The sequence below is a fragment of the Leucoraja erinacea genome, chromosome 29, assembly GCF_028641065.1.
Source record: "Leucoraja erinacea ecotype New England chromosome 29, Leri_hhj_1, whole genome shotgun sequence".
Lineage (NCBI taxonomy): Eukaryota > Metazoa > Chordata > Chondrichthyes > Rajiformes > Rajidae > Leucoraja > Leucoraja erinaceus.
In genome coordinates, this window is record NC_073405.1 from 16432427 (window position 1) to 16457513 (window position 25087).

General features: G+C 41.4%; 2 protein-coding genes across 3 annotated transcripts in view; both read left to right on the forward strand.

Moving 5' to 3' along the window:
• Positions 1-25087, forward strand: part of LOC129711242 (elongation factor 2) — a 523480-nt gene that overhangs the window by 64007 nt on the left and 434386 nt on the right. The window lies entirely within an intron of this gene.
• On the forward strand, positions 1623-21626 carry sirt6 (sirtuin 6). Its single transcript, XM_055658769.1, has 8 exons — positions 1623-1755; positions 4803-4930; positions 7096-7278; positions 8851-8910; positions 11780-11875; positions 16998-17078; positions 19410-19533; positions 21012-21626. Exons 1-8 carry the CDS (start codon positions 1690-1692, stop codon positions 21363-21365), a joined length of 1092 nt encoding a protein of 363 aa, XP_055514744.1. The 5' UTR covers positions 1623-1689; the 3' UTR covers positions 21366-21626.

Genomic DNA, 25087 nt, shown 5'->3' on the forward strand with positions numbered 1-25087 from the left:
CAACTCATTTAGAACGCACATTAGTAATTGCAAGTGATAATAATTGAAATGCTTACATTAAATGCCAGGAGCACATAAATGTGTGGGTTTATAACCTGTTATATTCAGGCTATTGCAGTTTATGAAAAACAGTCCAAAACGTGAAGGAAGAATTTCACTCACTCACGTACTGTTTAAATCCTTTAAAAAAAGGGACTGTTTTAATTTATTGTAATGATACCCACAATAGCACAACTGCCCCAATGACCCTGGTCTCCCAGTACTGGACTATGACTGGGGTAGCTCCGCCAAGCACAATGTCCATTCTTTTTGCGCGACTCTTGCCTATTCTAATCCCAGACTATATAGTCGGTGCATGCCAAATTGCTGCACTGTCCCTAGATGGATAGTGATCCATTTGCTGCTGTGTGCATGCTCCTCCTACAGCCTATTTCTGTCCTGTACTGATCCGTAGCCGCCTCCTTTGCTTGCCTGTTCTTGTCCTCAGTTGGGGGTCTGCTGAGCCCCATCTAGCCTGTGGCTTCCTAAGGGGCAGACTTGACTTTTTGTTCCTATCACGGATTGTGACTTGTTCCTATCACAGATTGTGGAATGCTCCTCTCGGACCACAGATTGGAGCCCGTTCCTGTCAAAGATTGTGGCCTGTTCCTGTCACTGATTGTATCCTGTTCCTATCACAAACTGTGGTCTGTTCCTATTAGATTGTAGTCTGTTCCTATTCAGCCTATATTCCTCTTGTTCCTACGATAGGCCACAGATCAGGTAGATGCACAGAGTTTCTTGCCCAGAGGAGGTGAATCGAGGACCAGTGGGCATAGGGTTAAGGTGTAGGGGGAATTATTTAATAAGCATCTGAGGGGTAACCTTTTCACACATAGGGTGGTGGGGGTATGGAACAAGTTGCCAGGAGAGGTAGTTGAGACAATAGACAATAAACAATAGGTGGAGTAGGCCATTCGTCCCTTCGAGCCAGCACTGCCATTCAATGTGATCATGGCTGATCATCCCCAATCAGTACCCCGTTCCTGCCTTCTCCCCATATTCCGACTCCGCTATTTTTAAGAGCCCTATCTAGCTCTCTCTTGAAAGCATCCAGAGAACCTGCCTCCACCGCCCTCCGAGGCAGAGAATTCCACAGACTCACCACTCTCTGTGAGAAAAAATGTTCCCTCGGCTCCGTTCTAAATGGCTTACTCCTTATTCTTAAACTGTGGCCCCTGGTTCTGGACTCCCCCATCATCGGGAACATGAGGCAGGGACTATCCCAACGTTTAAGAAATAGTTTGATAGGGACATTGGATAAGACATGTTTGGGGGGATATGGACCAAACTCAGGCAGGTGGGACTAGAGAAGCTGGGACATGCTGGTCTGTGTGGGCAAGTTGGGCCGAAGGGCCAGTTTCCACGCTGTTAGACTGTGGATCTGCCCCAGTCCTGCTCATTCTCCAGGGGCTCGACATCTCGCCGCTCCTGCACTGGTTGGGGCGGCGCGTGCGGAGCCCGAGTGACGCAATGAAGCCCGTGTGTGCTTCGGTGATGTCATCGAGGACCGTGCGTGCTCCCGTGACGTCAGCGTGGACCGTGCGTGCTCCCGTGACGTCAACGCGGCCGTGCGTGTGTTTGCGTCGCCCTCGGCCTCGGTGTCTGCGCCTCCTCAGGTCCGCCTCTCGCTGCTGCCTTTCCCCCGCCATGTCAGTCAACTACGCGGCGGGACTGTCACCCTACGAGCACAAGGGGAAGTGCGGTCTACCCGAGGTAAGGAAGCGCAGGTGGCGCAGCTACCCAGCTTGAGTTGAGTAGGAGCGGTGTCGAGTAGCTGGCCCAGGCCCCAATGCCCCGGGCCCCACTCTCGGCTCGTCCCAGCCAGGATCATTGTTGATGTCTCTGTGTAGTAGAATCAGTGTCTTGGATGAGCTGCGACGTGTGGAGATCGGTGCATGTTGATAAGCTTGGGGATGTGGGCATCACTAACTATTAACGTGCACACAGGTAGAAGGTAAATGATAACAAACACAAAATGCTGGAGTAGCTCAGCTGGTCAGGCTGCATCTGTGGAGGGTGCTGCTGTCTGGAAAATTCCCACCACAAATACTAGCTGACCCGGTGAGTTACTGAATATTCCAACATCTACAGTTCCTTGTGTTTCGGTTGTGCTAAAAAGATGTTGAAAGAGATCACGTTACACTGTCTGGGTTATTGTGTGATATTGGTAGAATAACTCCTAGGATAAGAAAGGTTGCTCTATGAGACGAGGTTGGATGGAAAGAAATTAAAACCGAAAATGCAGAATATAAAACTGAACTGTTAGAAAGAACGTGTGGAACGAAAAATGGTCAACGTTTTGATTCTGTGACTAAACGTTGCAGATCCAGAAAAAAGGTCAAAGCGCTGAAAGTTGGGCTGTTTTTCTTTCCACAGACGCTACGTTCCTTGCTGAGTTTTTCCAGCATTTCTGTTTTGATTTCAGTTTATCAGTATCTGTACTATTGTCATGACTTTTGGGGGATAAGGAGGACTTGTTTTGTCGGATGTTTAAATACATTAGAGGTATTCTTAGTAAAATGTATAGAATATGACTATAGATGGGCATTTACCCTGACTGGAGAGGCAAACAGGGCAAAAGAAGACACAAGGAACTGCGAATGCTGGAATCTTATGTAGAACACAAAGTGCTGGTGGAACTGAAGAAGGATTCCGACCTGAAACGTCACCTATTCTTGTCGTCTGGAGGTGCTTCTCCGTGGATTGTCACCTTGTCGTGGTGGAGAAGCTTGTGTGGACCTGAGATCCTGAGAGCGATGCCATCTGGAGCTATGATCCTGGTTGGGCCACCCATGGCGGTAAGGTCGAAGGGGGAGGTCTCTGACAAAGAGCAATCCAACCAAGACCTCAACGATGGAGCAGGCGGAGGACAATGGCTGACCTTAGTGGAGCGTCACAACGGCTGGGAAGGCGGATGAAGGCTGCAGCAAAAAAAGGGTCTATGGTCGTCTTGGACTCCATGCCACTGGATCCTGACCCAGATCTGTCAAGGACCGTGGGGTGGCTGTCTGTGCTCTAGTCTGCCCACGTTAAACAAAGTCATGCACAGGTGTCCTCCATATAGAGAATAGCACCCTAGAGACACCCATGGTCAGCCAATCAATCAATCAATCAATCAGATTTATTCATCACATACACAATAACGTGCAGTCAAATGAACTTGCCAGCAGCGGGACAATAAAAAAAAGCACACAATAAAAATTTAACACAAACATCCACCACAGCGTTCTTCACTGTGGTGGAAGGCACAAAGTACAGTCAGTCCTCCTCCATTTTCCCCCGTGGTCGGGGCCATAACCTCCGCAGTCGGCGCTGCGGGCGGCCAGATGTACAGGCCCTCTCGTCTGGAAGGTAAGTCCCGAATCGGTGCTTTCCTACCGGAGACCGCGGCTTCAGGATGACGTAGGCCGCAGGCAGGCGATCGGAGCTCTTCTCCAGGGATTCCCGGCGAGGGATCCTGCTCTAGATGATAAGTAAGTAAGTCCCCACCGTTCCAGTGGCTAGAAGCTCAGCAGACCGCGGCTTCAAGGTGTTGTAGGCCGCGGGCCGGCAGGTCGGAGCTCTTCTCCTACGGGGGTCCCCAACGAGGGAACAATGACTGAATGGGGCGTAAGAAGGAGGTGCTGCCTGACCCAGCATTTTGTGTTGTATATTGGAGAATGATCTTTATATAAAGAACTAGCCATGTTCTTATTTAATGGGGAAACACGCTCAAAGGCTGATACAGTCTTGAGCAAATGAACAAAGTGCTGGAGAAATAAGAAACAGGAGAATGCTGGAATTGAGCAAAACACAAAGTGCTTGAGGAAGATAGCGAGTCAGGGAGCATCTGCAGAGGGAATGGACAGGTGATGTTTGGGTTCGAGACCCTTCTTCAAACTGAAAGTTGAAAACTCTTTGGTGGCAGAACAATAAAAAGGGTCTCAACCCAAAACCTGTTCCTCTTCTCCAGAGATGCTGACTGACCCGCTACTCCAGCTTTTTATGTCTATTTTCAGTAAAAATGAAAAGTTGATTTAAGTTCCAGAAAGGGTGTGGGTGGTGTCTTTGGTTGATAGACAGTACAGAGGGAATACGAAAGGAAGAAGCCATGGTTACTATGATGATAAGATGTTGATGAAGTAATCTGTTGATTGGTTAAGAGGACAATACATAGAGCTGTAGGATATACCCAGCATGCCAAGCAAGCTGCGCAATAGGAGAGGAAAAATCTGAATCAATATTATAGACTGTCACACAATAAATACTGGACATTTCCTATAGCATTGCACTTTATATATTTTGTGTGCCTGTTTGTTTTCTCTCTCTCTAACTGATCTCATTAAGCTTTCAACCAAATGTCACCTTCAGCAGTTCATCACCATTGCAATCCTGATCAGAGATTCCCTTTGTCACGTATATCCCTGTGCCACCCTCTCTGCAACCACAAACCACAATCACTTTTCCAGTTGTGATGAAAGTTCGTCACCTTCAAACATCGACTCTGTTTCTTCCTCCATAGACTTGCTTAATATTTCCAGCACTTTCTGTTTTTTCTGCAGATTCCCAGCATCTGCGTTTTTATTATTTTCATCTTCAGTACAGGAATTAAGTGACATTCCAGAGTTGAACTGGCATCATTGAGCAACAACTGATCCAAATTGACATTTACCATGGTTTTATCTTCACAATAACCTGGAGCGGTTGTTAAAGCAGGTGCTATTTCAAAGCCACTTGATTAAGTTTCGAAATTAAACCAAATTGTACTCTTAACATTGCAGAATTTTGATTCCCCTGAGGAGTTAGAGAGGAAAGTGTTGGAGCTGGCTGATTTGGTACAAAATGCCTCGTACTTGGTTGTGCACACTGGAGCAGGGATCAGCACATCCTCAGGAATTCCTGACTTCAGGTACTTTGCCTTGGTCTACAAAACTCATTTTGAACAGTGTCCTGCATTTGCATGTTCCACCTTCATGTTATATCCGTCTAAAATATGAAATATCAGGCATGTTCTGTTTTCTGATTGCCAACAATTCTCTCCAGATCAGACACGTGCCATGAGAAATTATTCAGGGTAGGCAGTCAGTCGGCTTTTAAAATAAATCTTAAACCGCGCATGCGCAGATGTTCTCTCTGTAAAAATAAAGAATAAAAATAAAGAAAGTAACAATTCAATTTGCCCAAGGCTTCCAAATCTCCTTCATTCTGAATTACTGAATGGGTGGGGGTGGAAGGTGACGGCAGGTGGCGAGATGGTGGGGAAAAATGGGAGCACGCCGGGACAAGTTGAATCAGTTGTGATCTTATTGAATGACAATACTAGTTCAAGGGTCCAATTGGGGGGAGAGTTCCTTTCACAGCGTGTGATGAGTCTGGCCAGGGGTAAAGTTGAAGGGAAGGCAGGAGCGTTGAGAAGCAGTACACAGTCCACGCTGCAAAGGCAGGATTTCAGCTGCCTTTAGCTCTGCTTGAAATTGACAGCTTGAAGCAGCGTCCGTGGCACGTCAGCTGCACACACATTCCCGTATTACATGTACTGCACATGAAAGGCACGGAAAATTATATTTTCTCTTAGATCGATATCTTAGGCATAATTCTCCCTTGCCTTTACTATTTATATATAATAATTATCATTTTATAATTTTAGTCGGGGTAGGCAGTGCCTACCTTGCCTACCCTGACGGCATGTGCCTGCTCCAGATGTCTGGAGGTTCAGTGAATCACTCCAAGATAATTTGTGCAGTCCGCTCCTGATGCTAAATAATAAGATGCAAAGCACTAGGCAACAGTAAATCTGCATGCACTTTGAAATGTACTGAAACCTGCATCCCTCCCTCACCGACAAAACGGCTGGCATACCTGACGTCCATGTTAGGCTCATGGCCACACCTTCAACTTGGAGAAAGTGAGAGTAGTTGTGGAGGGTGAGGATAAGTTCCCCCAGATGGAGAAGAATGTTAGTTGAGGGAAATAGATTGGGTCTTTGTTCAAGAAAGAACTGGAAGGCCATGAGACCTTCCTGGTGGAGGATGGAGGTGTTAGGGGACGGGATGTTCATGGTAAAGATGAGGAAATGGGGCCCTAGAAATGGAAAGATTGAAGAGTTGTTAGAAATGTGAGGTGTCTGGGATCTGGGTTGGAAAGGACTAGAAGGAGAGGATGCTTGGAGTTCTTGGAAATGAGCTCTGTGGGGAAGACAAAATCAAAATTAATGGGTCGTGAATCTGGTGGAGAATAAAGTGATGTTGAGATCTACTGCGCGTCCGGGTGAGTGAGGCCCGGAGCTGCAGGAGATACAGAGCAAGGACCTGCGTGTGTCGACACATGGTGGAGACTGTAGAACGCATTGCATGGGAGGAGAACTATTGTGAGAAGTGGTGGATTGAGTACAGGTACCTGAAATCCTGGTTGGGTCCAACAGGGAGGCTGCGAACTTTAACATTTGTGTTTTTCCATTCAGGTCTAGAAATGTGCCTTTTGTTTAGAGCACTTTATTTTTTAATGGAAAACATACAGTCATTTACGCATTGTTGTATTATCATATTTTGAAACTATTGCTTAAGTGTTACACACTTGCCGTTCCTCATTTGCGTTTTGTGATCAGTGCAGAGCCATTAAATGTGAACCACGAAGCAGATACATTTATTGGTTTACCACTTTTCGATCTGATCAAAATGCAAGATCTGTTTGCAGGCCACCATTCCTCAGCACGCCTGTAATGACACACTTTACCTGAGTGGCATAGGTTTTGGCTCTCATAGAATAACTATATTGAGTCGTACAGTACGGAAACAGGCCCTATGGCCCAACTCGTTCATGCCAACCAAAAGGCCCCACATCTGATAACAAATACTCAAAATCCCTGCTGCCGTTGCTATTAAACCAAATGTAAAGTGTCAGTGAATAAATAAAATGCAATGAACAAGCAAACGTTGAACAATAGATTACATTAGCTAATTTGTTGACGCTATGTTTTGGGTGTATTACACTTCAGTACTTGTGGATCCCACAGGAAGCTTCAACGTGCAGCCTTGTGAGCCTCATTTGTAAACTATTGAATGGTGTTGTTGACAGGGGACCACGTGGAGTGTGGACGATGGAAGAACAGGGCCTGGAACCCAAATTTGATACCACTTTCGAGGAAGCCAAGCCTTCCAAGACGCACATGGCACTGGTGGCGCTTCAGAGGGTTGGCATTGTGAAGTATGTTATCAGTCAGAACGTGGATGGGCTTCATGTCCGGTCAGGTTTACCAAGGTAGGCATTTTATAGTTTCTGTAGCCAATGCAAATGTTCATTTTGCTGATTTAGTGTCTCACCTGTTTGTCATAATAGCACTGGTAAATATTGTTGTATATATGGATCTAGGTACATTTGCTGACAAGTGGCACAAATGTTATTTGCCAGACAATGGCCATCTTGTGACCAAGAGTTGCTAGACCTTGCTTGCATTAAATGAAATTACCATAGCTAAGCCCCCACTAATAACGTTCCGAGTCTTAAGTCCGAGTAATCCTTTCAAAGATCACTTACCAATAGCCTGTCACCACCCAGTTTAGGTTTCACAGGGACATAGAAATTACAACACAGACATAATCATTTGGCATCTGTTAAGATTTACACAGATCTTCTCCAAGACCTCGTAAGCTCATTCATATCACTTTATTCCTTGCCCAGCTTCCCATTAAAATAGTTTGTTATCTGCCTCAGGAACTTCATTTGATAACAGGTTCCACAAAGCTGGTGCATTTATCGATCATTGTCTAGTATTCATGATTTTGATCACTTCCAAGAGCAGACATATTTCTTAAATCCACCCTATTAAATCACATCATCTTAATGACTTCAATAAAACACCTCAGCCTCTCAGTGAAATAGTCAAAAGTGCTTGTTGCTTCCTAAATATTATCACCTTTCACATTAATTGTATTTTTCTCATTTCTGCAATAAAGATATTATTTCTCAATATTTTTGTGATATAGGGATCATAGCTGTTCAGGGCTCTAAAATATAATTTTCCCAATGATTTATATATTCACGTAACTTTTCTACATTCAAATTCTATTCTCCCGCAATAGTGGTTCGCAAACTTTCCCTACTGCTTCTCACCTTCCAGATTCATCAGATAAGCATCAACCCACATCAGCATTTTTACATTCAATGTGTGTTAACTATTTTAATTGCTAGTGTTGAAAGGAGGCTTTGAAAACACCTTGTCATTTCATCTGTCCAAATGATAACTTGATACCATGACGGAATTTGGAATAGCATATCTTTTCTAGGTTGTCAAGCATACAAATGAGGTAGTGGTGTTGTTTTGTTATTGCCATGTATACCAAGATACAGTGAAAAGCTTTGATGTGTGTGCTATCCATGCAAATTGTGCCACGTATGCGAATATTCATACTATACACTAGATAATGCAAAACAGATGGAAGCAGTACAGAATATAGTGTTCCATCTACAAAGAAAGTGCTTGGGGTCATGACATAATAGAATGGGAGCAGCAATGAGTCCAAAACCTTTTGTCATTTGGATAAAAAATGTTCCTCAACTGAGACGAGGAATTTGGGATAAACGACTGGACCTAGAACGTGTTCAGAATGTGGTACATGGTAGCATATGGAGTAAATTGAGTAATATGCTAACGACATATTTAAGGCCAGCTCATACATTAGGGAGAAAGGTTTCACATGACAAAAGGAAATAAAGTGGTTTATGGAGTGTAAACTCTGTGTACTAGCTGGGAATTGTTCTGAGCAGTAAATTCTGACATTACTATGTGATTGCCAATGCGTTTGCACATTTTCATTAAGTTGCTATTTGCAGGGACAGACTTTCAGAGCTCCATGGCAATATGTTTGTGGAAGAATGCACCAAGTGCGGCAAGTAAGTTTTCTACATTTTGTATCGCTCAATCCTGCATCGCATGCATAAATTAAGTGAATTGTTTGTTTTCCCCTTGTCTTTATTTAAGGTTTTTTTCCAGAGACTGAAAATCTATTACGCTATCGGAACTTAATCATAAGCAGTTTGTAAATGTATTGTGCGTCTCACTGGACATACTGCGCAATAGCTTTATTTGTGAAAGAAAAAATGGGTAAAATATTATGATTTTCCAATGTTTGACTGTAGTACATTGAAGAGTATATTGTGGGATCTTTTGTTTTCAAGGGAAATGATGGGTTTAAATTGTGCACATCCTTAAATGATGAACTGTTGCTACTGCACATAATTAGTATTTGGGTTAGCTACTTGCTCCTATTTACTGATCTGACGCAGACATTCATTTAAACAGGTGGCATTCTCAGTGATATTGAGGACTTGCCAATTTAATATCTCTGCAGCCTCTGGAATGTAGTGGTCACCATTCCATATTTTACCAACAGCTTTTTTTTCATTGTCCACCTTGGGTTGGGGCTTGTTCTCACCTCGTTTTGTGTTCATCAAATAATTGCCAAACTACCTGCATATTAGCTATTCAAAAATACACCGCATGGCCCACAAAGAATCTGTCCTTAGGAATCACCCTTTCTCATCTAGTTGCTATTCTGTGGCAACATCATCTGTCAATGTGGGCTCATTATCCACATATATTCTGCAACGGCTAACTCTTAACAACGGAGAACAATTGAAATAGATAACATTCTATTTAAGGTGCAGTGACTGAGTGCTGAGGTCCAGTTGTTATCAATGTATCTCAATGATTGAGATTACCAATTTAGGCTTGTATGTTTGAATTACTTCCTTAAACCCTACTGCCACCTCCATAGATTTGTCGTAAGTCAGTATGGCTGTGATCAGCGTACAGGTGAAACTCCATGCTTGTTTATTTTCAATGAACAGGTGTAGATGAAAAATAGGGAGTCAAAGTTAAGCTCTTTATGGCCATTGGTGGAAAATGGTATAGCAGTGAGAAGATAATTGATTATCATTGATTTTCTGGCTATAACAGAATAATGATAACGGGCAGACACAAGAGACTGCAGATGCTGGAATCTTGAGTAAAAAACAAGGTGCTGGAGGAACTCAGCAGGCCAGGCAGCACTGTGGAGGGGAATGGACATCCGACATTTCAGGTTGGGACCCTTCTTCAGACGGAATCATAGCTGGCAGTCGGTGTTCCCAAACCTGACAATCTAACCTCAGCAGACTGAGTTGAATTTTGGGATCCCGGGCACCACAAGAGTAATTGCAGGTTCTGTGATTGTATGCAAAATGGAACATCTATGTAGATTCTCATCAAAGAGCAGGGGAAAGCAACAAAACCATTTCCCATCGTGCAGCAACAATTTCTACGGACATTCCCAAAAACTGGAAGAAAAATCTTTCAATCTGGTACCCACTCCATCAGTAAGACTGCCGGTTTTCACCTATCAACATTGCTCATGTCAACCGTTCCCTTTTCTACTGTACTACCATAGCTCTTTTCTTTGCCTCGGTTAACTCCTATCCTTCACGGTTCCAACTGCTGTTTTCCCTTACTCTGTTTGCAGCAGAATAACCTCCTTATATTATATTGCACCAGCGCAACTGTGCTAATTAGCATGCATTGACTCTTAGTTAGTTGAAGTCTCAATTTTAAAATTCTATTCCTTGTTTTGAAACATCTTTATGACTTTGCAGTGTACCTTTATAATTTCCTGTGGCCCCTTAAATCTGTCTTTGTAACACTGGTCCCTCATTTGATGAACCAATTGCCTAAATCTCTGGGACTTCCAATGCCTCCAAATCATTCCCACATTGAGGGGACTAAAACTGAGCGCATTATTCGAGCTCAGTCTAGAGTAGTTTAGCATGATTTGCCCAATCTGGCCTTAACTGTTAAAGCCTAGAATTGGCTGTGTCTTTTTAACAATTTTCTCAACCTGCCCTACAGCTCACAATGACTCCTATACCCAAACCATATAACAATTACAGCACGGAAACAGGCCATCTCGACCCTTCTAGCCCGTGCCGAAAACATTCCCCTTGACCTTCTGTTTCTCCAGTCCATTTAGCACAGCACCCATAACTCTATCTTGCCTCTCCTCAATCCTTCTACCAAATTGCATCATCTCTCATTTCTCCACAATAATCTTCATTTACCTTACATCTACGCGTTCTATAATGATTGGTATCTTATGCAATTTATCACTATCCTTCTCGAATTCACATTACCGCCAAGAACGAAGATCTTTTGTGCACCCCCTGTTTTATCTGATCTGAAAGTAAGGTTATGTTAAAATGACAAAATGTACAGTTTATATGCAGTCGGATAAAATTACATTTGAAGAACATAGGCTACCCCACATATTTATTTTATCTTTCATTTGAATCTAACTTCCCTGTATCTTAACTCCATTTACATTGATATATTCTTGTTATTTAAGATTATTCAGTTTTCAATCATTCAACCTCTAACTTAATCATGCATAAGATTTGATATTTCCATTCACCTTTGTATTAAGAAGTGATGATGTAGTCTTGATTGGCCCAGCCCAAACTTGTGAATCTGCACACTTAGATTAGATTTCTTCAATGGATGTAGATTTTCTCTCCCTTTCAAGAATTATTTAATCAGAGTAATTTAATCCATTTAGAGCTGGTATAGATTTTTTGAGAAGTAACATGCCCAAGATGTTTGTTCATGGAATTATCACTTGCTTTACAATCCCATTGAATGGCAGATGGAAAGAGAAATGATGTCTGATGATTTGAGAACTAGTGTTAATATAAGTAACTTATTAACGTTTCCCTCACTGCTTTTCCATTATAGACAGTATGTTCGAGATTCAGTAGTAGGCACCATGGGACTAAAAGCAACAGGCCGCTTGTGTGATGTTAAAAAGGCCAGAGGTCTTCGAGCATGCAGGTATGAGGTCCTTGTGTGCTGTTTGTTACAGGTGGCATTTTCAAACTTTATTGTAGAACATTAACCATAGCCTTTCATAGCTCTGTCATTGCACATGATGACTTTGAGTGTTCAAACACATTTAATATATCCGCAGTAAAAGAACAATGATATTACTTACTATACACCGCAAGGCTCCTGAGGGAAGTAGGAGTCAGAGGGCAGGCACAAAGGAGGGCAATAAAATAACTTGTCAATGCCACCAAATGGAGCAGTCACTGGCTGTGGCTGAAGAGAAAAGATGCTGTCTGGGCTGCCACGTGACCATCTAGAGGCTAATCATAAGACACACACCCAGGGATGATCACCCTGCGGTGGGCCCGCCTCGACTGAGGGTGTCTCGTGATAAAAGACCAAAACACCCAGTGACGTTGAGGTACACAACTGAAGATGTGTCTGATTGGTAGCAAAATCACCTAGTGGTCATCCCCAAGAATGTCAATCGTAGTGAAAAACCTTTGGGTTTGTAACATCCAGTTCTACTAATCAATCTGTAATGTTACAGTTAGTGATATCATTTTGTTTTTCCTTTATAATTATGTCCCTGAAGACGTTTAATTTATGGCGCGAGAGTTATATATAGATACCATCCGGTCTCTGGTAACTAACAAAAAGAGCATATCATGAACTGGATTGAACAGTGAATATCAGCTAGCTAATAGATCAAAAGGGGAATCGTGGTCTACTGATCCAGCATTCCATTTGTCTTTCTAGCAGGAGCTGCCAGATGATGATCAGGAGTGGGTACTCTATTCCTGCTGCTTGTGATTTTTAATCAGTGTTTAAAAATAAACCTGGTGGGGATATTTTCTATTTGAATGCTCGGCCTCGCTCAGGTGCATTAAATCTTTTGCTTAGTCATTCATGGGAAATAGAAATTGCCGATGATGTCAACATTTATTGTTTATCCCTTATTCTCCCTGCATGGTGGAAGCACATTTATGTTGTTTGGTCTGAAAAGTGAACTGAGCAAGTTGTTCAAGAAGGAACTGCAGGTGCTGGAAGATCGAAGGTTGGCTTTTAGCCAAATTTAGTTTAGTTTAGAGACACAGCGTAGAAACAGGCCCTTTGGCCCACCGAGTCCGCACAGACCAGCGAGCCCCGCACATAAACAGTATCCTACACACACTAGATACAATTAACACTTATACCAAGCAGTCACGGGGAGAACGTACAAACTCCGTACAGGTAGCACCTGTAGTCGGGATCGAACCCAGGTCCCCAGTGCTGTAAGGCAGCAACTCTACTGCTGCATGCATTTCTTTATTTCATAGCAAAGTAATGATGCAATGCAGCCATCATGGTCAAACTTAATCTTCACAGTTAAATGCATGCACATATCTTTGCCAAGTAACCCAAATAAACAATTCTTCCCATGCCTTCATAAATGTGGGGCCATCTTGATTTATACCCGCTTCCAACAGGCTTCTTGAGTCTAACTCCTCACTGCATCAATAAATTTGGCCGTTTCATCTTAAAATAAATCTCTTTTCTGTCTTTCTATTTTCCTTGTCTCATTTCCTATGTTTTGGCTTCATTCCTAAATCTTCCACTCAGTCCGAAAGTAAGGTATGCCAATTAGCCTTTGAGAGCCTCAATAGAATATCTCTCTGACACAATGAATCAATAGAAATGATTCATCAGTGCGACAGAGTAGTTAAGTTACTGGGCAAACAATTCAAAGTACAAGATTGTGGATCCAAAAATGAGTTCAAATCCCATCACCACAACTGTCGCAGTGAAAATAACAGCTTGCTGTAAAAAGCCATTGTATTCACTAGGAAACCAAATATGCTCCACTTCATCAGATCTGGTCTACAAGGGACTTTAGAGCCATGGCAACCCGATTGACTCTCAACTGCTCTCAGCATCAGTTTGGCAAACCCCCCTAGTTCAAGGTGTAATTTAAATGCTGATCTTTGTCACAAAAACTCACATTCTATGAATAAACTATGAAATGAGTGTACATTTATGTTTGTCTCAGATCTTTTGAGGATGTGACTAAAATAATAGGTGTGGGGTAACAGTACATGTGTTATATTGGATTTTCAGGATGTTTTCACTTGGGCCGTACATAAGCCACATCTATTGCCACTAATAATCTATTAGTCATATCCTCAAAAGGTCAATCAGGATGGTAGGAGCATATAGAAATTGGGTTAATGTACTGACATTGATTCTGTATTGGTTATTAAACCGAAAATAAAGGGTAGAAATAAATGGATCAATCTCGGGTTGGCAGGCTTTGACTCGTAGTCTACTTGGGCCCCAGTATTTCCTAATCTACATCTGATTTGGCTGAGGGAGTCAAATGTCATATTTCAAAGTAGTTGGTAATCCTAATCTAGGTAGGATTGTGTGTGATATAAAGAGGCTGTGCTGGTATATGGACAAACTGCTTGAAGGGGCAAAGACACGACGGATTGAATATTACAGAAATAAAAGTGAATTTATTCACTTAAGTGCACACAACAGTAAAATAATGTTTTTATTAAATGCTGAAGAATTGAGTTGTGCTGTTGTTTAAAGGGACCTAGTGGTATTTGTACATAGATTGCTGAGGGCCAACTGCAGCAACTAGCGAGTTAGGTGTCATATGTTAAAGAAATCTTACTGCCATTGTATAGGGCCTCAGTGAGACCACACCTAGAGCGAGTGTGTACAGTTTTAGTCTCCTTATCTGGAGCCTGAAGGACTGTAGAAATGTAGTCAGTACAGAGATCAATAGATTTCTGGGCATTATGGGAATCAAGGGTTATGGGAATATTGCTGGAAATGGCATGTATAGAAGATCAGATGAAAAGCAGAGCAGGCTCAAAAAAATCCAGATCTATCTTGCTTGAATTTTTTTACATTATTGTATTTCATAATTGTGTGCACATGCAATATTTGAGAGAAACTTAGATGAATTGGGACAGCATAAAATAATTCAAATTATATTTGTACAGTTTAATAAGGTGGGGAATTAGTAACATTACTAAGATTGGTATGTTATATTTTAATCACACATTAAATTCTTTGAAAATGCCTTCTTTGTTACATGGTTTCCATTTTTGCATCAGAATGTGTGACCTTGACCATGCTGCAGTAGTGGTGGAACAGATAAAAGCCAAGAGGATAAAAAAAATGTGAAATTAGTATCTTAATGCAAGAGAAACTACTAAATATTTCTGGTTGCCAAAACTCATGGGAGTTGTAGGATTTTCATGCAAATTTGATGCACATAATTGGTTGTAGACTTCCTGCTGGTTCACATTCTCGTATGCAGTATAACTTTGCATCAGTGTTTCAGATATGCATATTTCTGTATGTATGCCACTGCAGGAGAAAAGCTGTAGAATAATACAAACTCATAACTCTGCAGCTACTTAACTTTGACGGCGCAAGGTTCATTAAAGTGAACTTCCAAGCAGCCTTTTAGTGATGATGGGTTGGGGATGCAAGCTCAGCACCAATGAGTGATGGACAGAGTGTTAACGAGACCACATACATGATGTACACTGATAATCACCATTGATATTTTAGTGACCCAATTTTGGGAATGGTTAAGAGATTATGCCTCTAATTTATAATTAAAACACAAGAGCATTTTGACAGTTTACCAAGTTATGTATCATTGGCAATATGACCCCCATCCTATCTTGCCTGTTACCTTGAAAATATATAATTAAGAAGCAATATGAAGTTCAGGAATTCTGAGAAAAGGATTTTGCTGGTAAATGCCATGGCTTCCACACATTATCAAACCCAAACCATTAAATTTAACTAAGTGTTGACTCAGCAATGGCTTTGTTGGACACTTGTGCTCAGTCCGTCAAGGTCTTTGGGGAGTTAACAGTCGCTAGCTCACCTTCCCATTCCCATACTATACACTGGGTCTCCTCCATTGCGGAGGCCATGCACAAACTGGAGAAACAGCACCTCAGATTCCTCTTGGGTAGATTACAACCCAATGGGATGAACATTGAATTTTCAACTTTTAAGTAACTAACCCATAACAGGCTCCTTCTCCCTCCCCATTCTCCCCAAAGAACCTCCCCCCTTTTCTAAAACTCCTTCCCCATCCACTTGCACCGTTTATAATGGATACACAATTAATAACTTTCCTATCCCCAAGCTTAACAATTCGCAATTCTTTATCCTTTTGGCTCACACCTGTCTCTACATCTCATTTGTGCAACAATCTGCCTGTCAAATACCCCTCATCTGTTTACCTATTACCACCCATGCTCTGTCCTGCCCCATATCTCTCAGCTTTCCTTCTTGCTCCCCCGCCACGCCATTAGTCTTAAAAAAAGCTTCTGACTCAAAACATCATCTATCCATTTTTTTCCAGGGATGCTGCCTGACCCGTTGAGTTATTCCAGCATTTTCTGTCTATTGCGAGGGATTATTTAATGGATAGCCAAGTGCGGCTTGATATCCCCAGCCTGGTTTTGCATGACCCCATCAAATGGACACGCCATAAAATATGCCCCCCCCCCATAAATACGTGTCAACGTGCCTCGCTAGCGAGCACCTTTAAAGCCACAAATCGTGGGCAGATTATTGACGTTGTGTGGGTCTTAAGTTCAAAAAGCATTAATTTTCCTAAACGATATTGTGATTGGAAAGACTCTTCAATCCTCACAGATTAATTTCTCAAATTCCTACAATTGTGGCGAAACTGAAAAGTGCAATAAGTAATATAACCTTGTTCCTATGCTTATAAAGCACGTTACTAAAATTTATTAACACAATCAATTATTGACTGGTAAGTAATGGTCAAAGTACACTCTTAAATTAAAAACATCTGCTAAGTATGCAAATGCATACATGTTTCATTCCTAATGCAAAACTGTCAGTAACAGAGACCTCATGCCAGAGTTGGCGTGTCTATTCCAAAGATCCGTAAACTATAATTCAACTTAACCAATTAATTCAGTGAATATATTATTTGACTTATGACTGTTAGTTTCTATTACAGAACAGCTACAATATTTATGCATTCTTTGATTTGCAGTATTGGAAAGGTCAGAGTGTAAGTGTAGGAAGATGTTTTCAGAATATTGCATAAACTGACTATTCAAAATTTTGAATCTAGAGGAAAATTGCAAGATACCATTTTGGACTGGGAAGATGCATTACCTGACAGGGACCTCAGTTTGGCAGATGAAGCCTGCAGGTATGTTTAAAACCATTCAGTCGGTATATGCTTTCAAAAGTTTCAAAGGTCTTTTACTGTCACGTGTACTAATTAAGGGACAGTGATATGTAAATTACCATACAGCCATACTAAAAAAAAAATCAACAAGACGCACAGCTACAAAAAAGTTAACATTAACATTGACCACAGGGGATTCCCCACATTCCTCACTGTGCTGGAAGGCAATAAAGTCCAATCTTCTTCCTCTTTATTCTCCCACGGTCGGGGCAGTCAAACCATCCGTTGGTGCGATCAAAGCTCCCGCAGTCGGTGGTCGAAGCCCCTGCGTCGATGCGATCAAAGCTCCCGCGTCGGGGAGGTAGAAGCTTCTGCGGCTTGGAGCTCCTGAAGTTGGTCTCTAAACAGAGACAGCGAGCTCCTCGATGTTGAAGTCCACAGACTCCTGCGGTTGGAGCTCCGAGGTCGATTCCACCCACCCCCCACATAAAAAAAGCTAAAGAACACTAAAAACATACATTTAACACATATTATTAAAACAACAAAGAAGGAAGGGACAGACAGACAGTTGGCATGGTAGTGGCATCGGTGAGAAAATATCCAGAGTCATTGAGTCAAACAGGTCCTTTGACCCAGCAGGTCCATATTGACCATCAAGCACCCATCTGCATTAATCCAACTTCATTCCCTCCATATTTCCATCAACTCCCCCAGATTCTACCGGTCACTTACAAACTCTCCCTATAGCTCACACCCTCTAGTCCTGGCAACATTCTCGTAAATCTTCTCTGAACCTTTTCAAGCTTGGCAATTTCTTTCCTATTCCACGGTGCCCAGAACTGAACACAATATTCTAAATGAGGTCTCACCAACGTCTTATACAACTGCAACATGACCTCCCAACTTCTATACTCAATACTCTGACTGATGAAGGCCAATGTGCCAAAGGCCTTTCTACCACTTTATCTACCAGTGACTCGACCTTCAAAGAACCATGCACCTGCACTCCTATATCCCTCTGCTCTACAAAACTCCTCAGAGGCCTACCATTCACTGCGTGGGTCCTGCCCTTGTTAGACGTCCCAAAATGCAACACCTTGCATTTCTCTGTATTAAATTCCATCAACCATTCCTCAGCCCACCTGGCCAATCGATCAAGAATCTGCTGCAATCTTTCACAACCATCTTCACTATCTGCAAAACCACCCACTTTTGTATCATCAGCAAACTTGCTAATCTTGCCCTGTATGTTCTCATCCAAATCATTAATGTAGATGACAAACAGTAAAGTGCCCAGCACCAAACCCTGAGGCACACCACTAGTCACAGGCCTCCAGTCCAAGAAGCAACCTGCCACCATCACCCTTTGCTTCCTTCCATGCAACCAATTTGCTATCCAATGCAAATAATCAAATGCCTAATAATTTATTTTTACACAGCAAAATCTTTCAAAAGCACCTTCTGCTAGTGTCTTCCTGTAATAGCCCTACCCATGTCATCCTTTTACCTCTCCATCACGAAGCCTGTGCACAACTTAGTCTCCACCACCTGTGCTCTTCACCCATTCCCAAAGTGCTTTCTTGAAGCAATGATGTGTTTATGCTGTATGGGTCTATATAATCTGGAAGTATATATTATGAATTGGTTTATGTTTGTTGCATGTTGAATGTTTGTTGCATGTATGAAGATACAGTGGGGGAAAAACATAATTTACATACTATCCAGGAAAAACATGAGAAATTAAACAGAGTGCAGAATAGACAGATAAAGTGCTGATTTTTTTTAAATGCAAGGGCTGCTACGGTGGAATGGAAGATTGCGAATTCATCCTTGATATATGAGAGGTCCAGTCTGATAACAGTAGGGAAGAAACTGTTCTTGAATCTGGTGCTACCTATTTGCAAGCACTTGTATCTTCTGCCTGACAGAAGAGGGATGAAGAGAGAGTGACTAGATTGTGAGTGACTTGATTATGTTGGCCACTTTCCTGAGGCAACATGAAGTGTCAGTGGCTTGGTTTGTGATGGACAGGGTTGTGTCACAACTCTCTGCAGTTTCTTGTGGTGTTGGGTAGAGCAGTTGCCAAGCCAACCTAGACTGCATCTGGAAGGATGTAGAAATTGGTAAGAGTAATCAGAAACAGGTTGAAAATCTTTAGCCTAGAAAGTAAGCACTAAAATTATGAAAACACAATGTGAATGAATGGATGGTATATGTTATTTTAAATGTATGTTTTCTGTTGTTATTTTAGTCTGAGCGTCACCATTTATATTTTAGTTATATACAAGCTATGAGGAATTCTAACCATCACCTGCAGAAACAATTTTTCATTTGTTTTCTCCAACCCCACAGGAAATCTGATATGGCCATCACATTGGGGAGCTCTCTTCAAATCAAACCGAGTGGAAATCTGCCATTTAATACAAAAAAGAAAGGAGGAAAGTTGGTTATTGTTAATCTTCAAGCCACCAAGCTGGTAAGTATGATTGGAGCTTGAGCTTTTGTTCAATTTTCTGCTTTTTATTTTTTTTAATTTTCATTCATTTTTCATTAGTGCTTTGAGCAGTCACTTAATGTCAAATTCTTGTGAAGAGATGCACTGACTTTTAATCTCTTAAGTACAGGGTGTTGAGAACCTTTCCAGGTAATGTTGCTGGAAAGGAGCAATGTGCATGCCATTTTAGTTTCTATTGGTGACATCTGTATTGTTCCAGAAGTTGAAAATAGATTTTTCCATTTGGAGTCCATCCATTTGTAGATGTTCTGAAATCCAACAGATGGTCTTGATGAAATCACGGTGATGCCAATTCAATGATATTTTTAATTACTTCTTCAGAAAGATCTATATATCTTTTCATATAAATGCATGTATCGTTTTTCTAACGCATATTCTGGGTTTTTTCCCACACTGAGGCACTATTTACAATTTTACCAAGCCAATTAAAATACAAACCTGTACGTCTGAGAAAACCCATGCAGATTACGGGGAGAATGTATAAACTCCCAGAGCACTCGTAGTCGGGATCGAACCGGCGTCCTGGGCGCTGTAAGCAGCAATATCTACCGCTGCGTCACCGTGCCGCATCCCAAAACTGCCCCAAGTGGTCTCGCCAATAATTTGAAACATGCTAATTAGTATAATGTGGGGTATGTGGCAACTGATTTACACACAGGTGTCTTTAAAATACAGTTTTGACCAAACATTGTGTTCTGCTGAAGTTTAACAGTGAATATTGGTCAGAATATTGATGTCCCGGAGATGCTGTCTCCACGGATGTTGTCTATCACTCAAGTTCATTATTTCTTCCATAGACCCCCCCCCCCCCATTCATTGTGTATTCCATAGTTTGATTGGTGCTGCAAAAATGCATCTCCTCACATTCATCGGGATTAATTTCCACCTGACATTTCTCTGCCCGTCTTATCAACTGAACAAAATTATTCTGCAGATGAAGCTTCCCTCCTCGCTATCAACATTTCAATCTTTGTGTCATCTATCAGCTTAATCAGTGGAATGATGAGTAAGTTCAGATCACATGAAGGTTGGGCTGGAATCTGCTCCACATCTCCATGCACTACCCTTTATTATTTATCAAAATCACTTAAATCAGATGCCTTTCTATTCTCATATTCACTTGGTTTGTTTTTACATCTTTTCTGACCTTTCTATATTCTGTTGAAACTGGCCTACGCTATTAATCTGACAGCAATCATATATTTCCTTTTTTGTTCATTTCACTATAATGCAAATCCGTTATTAACCCATTGAAGTTGACACACTTTGACAAATATTTTGCACTCTTTGCCATATTTAAATGAATCCATACAATAATATGATCACTTAAATGTTACTTCTCTTGTAAACAATGAGGAGAATAGTTTTAATGGTCATTGGTTATTCCACTTCAACCCATACTCAATGTGTTTTTATTATATTCCTCCTTATGTCCCCAGGATCGATATGCAGATCTCCGAATATTTGGCTTTGTTGATGAAGTTATTACTAAATTAATGAAACGGCTCGGTGTTGAAATACCTAAATGGGAAGGACCCCTGGTAGTGGAGACAGCAGAACCAATCAAGGAGGAGATAGAGAACCATCTTTCAGAGAAAGAAGATCTGGACAATAAACCCAAAATCGAGATCAAGCAGCAAAATGGAGACGCTGAAGAAGAGGGAACGAGTGGCCTGAAATCAATAGCGTCCCTCTCCTCAAAATCCAATGGCTGCTTCAAACAAGATTGCCAAGATGTAGACTGTAGTAATTTCGAGGCTAAACGTATCAAGTTCGAGCCGGTCATGGTGTGACACGTCACTATGTGCAATACCTTTGGGCAATTTTCTTCTCGCAAACATTGCTTAATTGTGACTACCGTATATCCCGGTGACGAAGACGCACCTGCGTCGAAGACGTACCGCCATTTTGAGTTGCTAAATTTTGAAAAAAAAACATTTGCCGTGGTGGCAGCCATTTGCATTTGCGTATTGTTTTGCATTCCGTATTGTTTTCATATAAAACAAAGATAATGTATATACCGGTAATAAAAAAAATACAGCGTTTGGAATAAATGAACATTGTATTGTGCACGAGACAAAGATTACAAAAAGGAAAAACATTCTAATCTTCAAATCTGAAAAATTCACTACTATCATCCGAATGTTCAAAACATGATAATTCATCAGGGTCATCACTGCTGTTCGAAATATCACTATCATCAAATAAAATGTCGTCTTCTGAGCCATCATTACTGATGCCACATTTATCAAAAGCTTTGACGACAATTTTAGTCTTAACACGGTTCCACGATTTTAAAACCCACTGGCACGCCTGAGCAATGTTTGGTCTTTTCATACGACCTGTTGGTGTTAGATCATGATCTGTGCTCCTCATCCACTGATTCCATTCCTCTTTCATAAACGATTTAAAGGGTTTGTTGATGGATACGTCCAAAGGCTGAAGTTAGCAAGTTAACCCACCGGAGATCACTGCAAGTTTCGACATCACTCTTTACCCTTTCTTTAGTAGCCGTAGTTAGGTGAGTGCGAAACTGGTCCCACACAAGTAGGGATGTTTTTTTAAGAAGGCCCTCGGGACGCCTTGACCAGACCTTATCCAACCATAGCTTCGTTCCATCCCCATCCATCCATCACTTTGGATGCACGTGGATAACAATCCCAGGTGGAATTTTGTCTTTTGGTATGGTTTTCCTCTTAAAAATAAGTAGTGGTAATTTAGTCCCATCCGTAAAACATGATAGCACTGCAGTGCAGTGGCTTTTCTCGTGTCCTGATGTCTTTATAGTTACGGATTTGGAGCCTTTGATATCCACTGTCCTATTTGAAACCACATCAAACGTTAACGACACCTCATTCATGTTTCCAATTTGTCCCAGTTCATAGTCAGTCTCTTTGCTTGCATTGATTACATAGCTATGAAATAATCTTCAGGCATTTTTTGAGCGATTCTTGTTTTAGTTCTCAGTGAAAGTCCATTTCTCTTCATAAATCTATAGCACCAACTTGACGTGCCATGAAAATCATCCAGAACTTATGCTGCTGCCCTCAACTTTGAATCGTTCATAATAGTTTTTGTTGACATTGATCTGCCCGCATATCACTTCTCAACTATCCAATTCTTCATTTCTTCCTCGAGTTCTGGCCAATTTGCTGCAGAACAATGCAGGTTATGTTTAATTCTTATCGCAGACTTCAACAGGTCCTCTTGCATCCTCCAATAACGTGTCATTTTCTTAGTTGCCGGTGGTCCAAAATGTTTCTCTGCAGCCCTGTTGCCATGTTCTTTCGCCTATTTAATAACTTGCAACGTAGCCAATGATGTAAGAATGCCTTTTTTTTGGAGACGGCATAATTTGGGCAGTGTTAAACAATTTAAACAGAATTACAGAGCTACATAAACCCAAGTGTTTGAAGTGGCGAACATCAATCGCATGTTGTCGCTTCCCCTTCAAAACAAATTATTGGCTTACCGTATAGTATCAAAATGCTTCCTATAAGCCTATGAACAACCTAACCTTCGGCCTCCAACGGGCAGGTAATTTTTCAGGCCTTATTTTAGGGTAAAAGGTAGCGTCTTCGATGCCGGTATACATTTCGATGCCGACATACATTTAAATATTTTTGATCTCTTTATAAACTGGATTTTTCATCCAAACTCCAACAAATCGGACTTTTTGTCTTCTGTATACCTTTCTTTAAGCAGGTATAATTTGGACTCTTAACTTAAAGGGTCCTGTTTAATTGTAGCTCTGAAGAAAACCTCCTGAAACTCTCGACACAGAGACATTATTCAGTCCATAATGAAAGCAGGATACAGTTGTTCTCCATTAATTTCTCATTGTGCAGAGCAGAAGTTGGGCCGGAGAGCCTGTTTCCATGCTGTACATCGCCGTGACTCTAAATACCAAGTGGACTTGGAATTAAGAATGCACGTGTTTAATATCTTTCTATCTTAAGTTAGATCACTGTTTTACTCTGCCCCAACGATGTTTGTCATGCATTTCTCAAACTCTTTATAATGCTGTATAAACAAGTGGAGTCGTTTTGCGAAGTTGAAATATGTTTTTTACTCATTCACAGAAAGTTGGCAAGGCTGGTTAAAAACATGAATACATTTTTTTCTGTTACGATGTTGCTGCTGAATATGAAGACCAAAGGTGGTGCCCTTTGTAATTTGCAGCGCCCAAATGTTCAGCCAGTTGTCCTTAGATCACTGAGGTCAATTGAGGTCATTTTTAGTCTAATAATCTGAAAATTATCCCATCAAGTGTAATCAGGCGACAATGGTTTTTGTATGTATTTTTTCCTTCACAGACGTAGCACAGTTGGAATTAAAACCGGTAATTATATATCCATTAGTCAATCTGCTATGATTGATGAATAATGCTACATTTACGTAACAGCTAATTATGTCAAAATGTCTCAAAGGGTTCCTCGCATCAGAGTGCAGTGATTATTGTGCAGCCGAAGGTTAACTAACACTGATTGCTTTGCCAAATAACTGAATCTTGTAATGCTAAAGCATTAAGTAGTAAGCAAACTTTAATGTCTGCAATACAGATGAACAAATTGTGATTGTATTGGTCTTGGGTCCCTGTAACATGGTAACACGAAATCATGATATCAGATTTATTCCACTGACAGCATCATTGCTGGTGGTTTCAAAATAGGTTGTGGCAAAGATAGAGAGCGTGCAGAAGAGATTCACCTGGATGTTGCCTGGAATAGAGGGCTGAAATTACAAGGTGGGATAGATTATGGTGGATTTATTCTTACTGGAACATTGGAGGCTGAGGGAAGCTCTTAAGTTTATAAAATCCAAAGCGAGGCATAGCATTGATAGCAGCTTTTTTTTTTAGAACAGGGAAGTCCAGAACAAGAAGGCACAGTTTTTAGGTGGGGGCCGAAATTTAAAGGAGACCTGAGTGGTTCTTAGTGGCTGGTAGTTATCCACTCAAGTTGCCAGAGGAGGTGGTGGAGGGGAATGCAATTACAATGCTTAAAAGGCATTTGGAGATACTTAGAAAGGAAAGAAGTTGAGGATGTGAGTCTGAATCCAGCAAATGGAATTAGTGTAGATATGCATCACGCTCAGCATGGGCAGAGTGGGCCGAAAGGGCCATTTCTATGCTGTACAAGTCTGTGGGCACATAATCCACATTGGCATTCCATTGCAGCACTAAACCATGCTGTTGCTTGAAGTAGAACCTTTAGAATTAGCTTTTAATTCAAGCCCCTCGATTAAAGAGCAGAGGAAGTCTCCCTTGTGTCTTGCTAATGTTTATTCATTCGCCAGCATTAAAGATGTAAATTATCTGCACAGTTTAACATGGGAGATTGCTGTGAAGAACACGTCAGTTACATATCTAATAAACAGCCATGACTTCACTTTACAGATACATAATTGGCTGGAAAAATACATTGACGTCTAACGGCTGTCAAAGGTGTTCTATAAAAACAGCGTTTTTCTCTTGAGAACTCGGAGAAGTTTTGATAAAATCATTCGACTTTAA

Bases quoted from the DNA above. Each gene is read 5' to 3' on its own strand.
- sirt6 (XM_055658769.1), top strand. From the start codon at position 1,690: ATGTCAGTCAACTACGCGGCGGGACTGTCACCCTACGAGCACAAGGGG. The intron at 8,911-11,779 runs GTAAGTTTTCTA...TTTCCATTATAG, and splicing joins GAATGCACCAAGTGCGGCAA to ACAGTATGTTCGAGATTCAG. The intron at 17,079-19,409 runs GTATGTTTAAAA...CCAACCCCACAG, and splicing joins TTGGCAGATGAAGCCTGCAG to GAAATCTGATATGGCCATCA.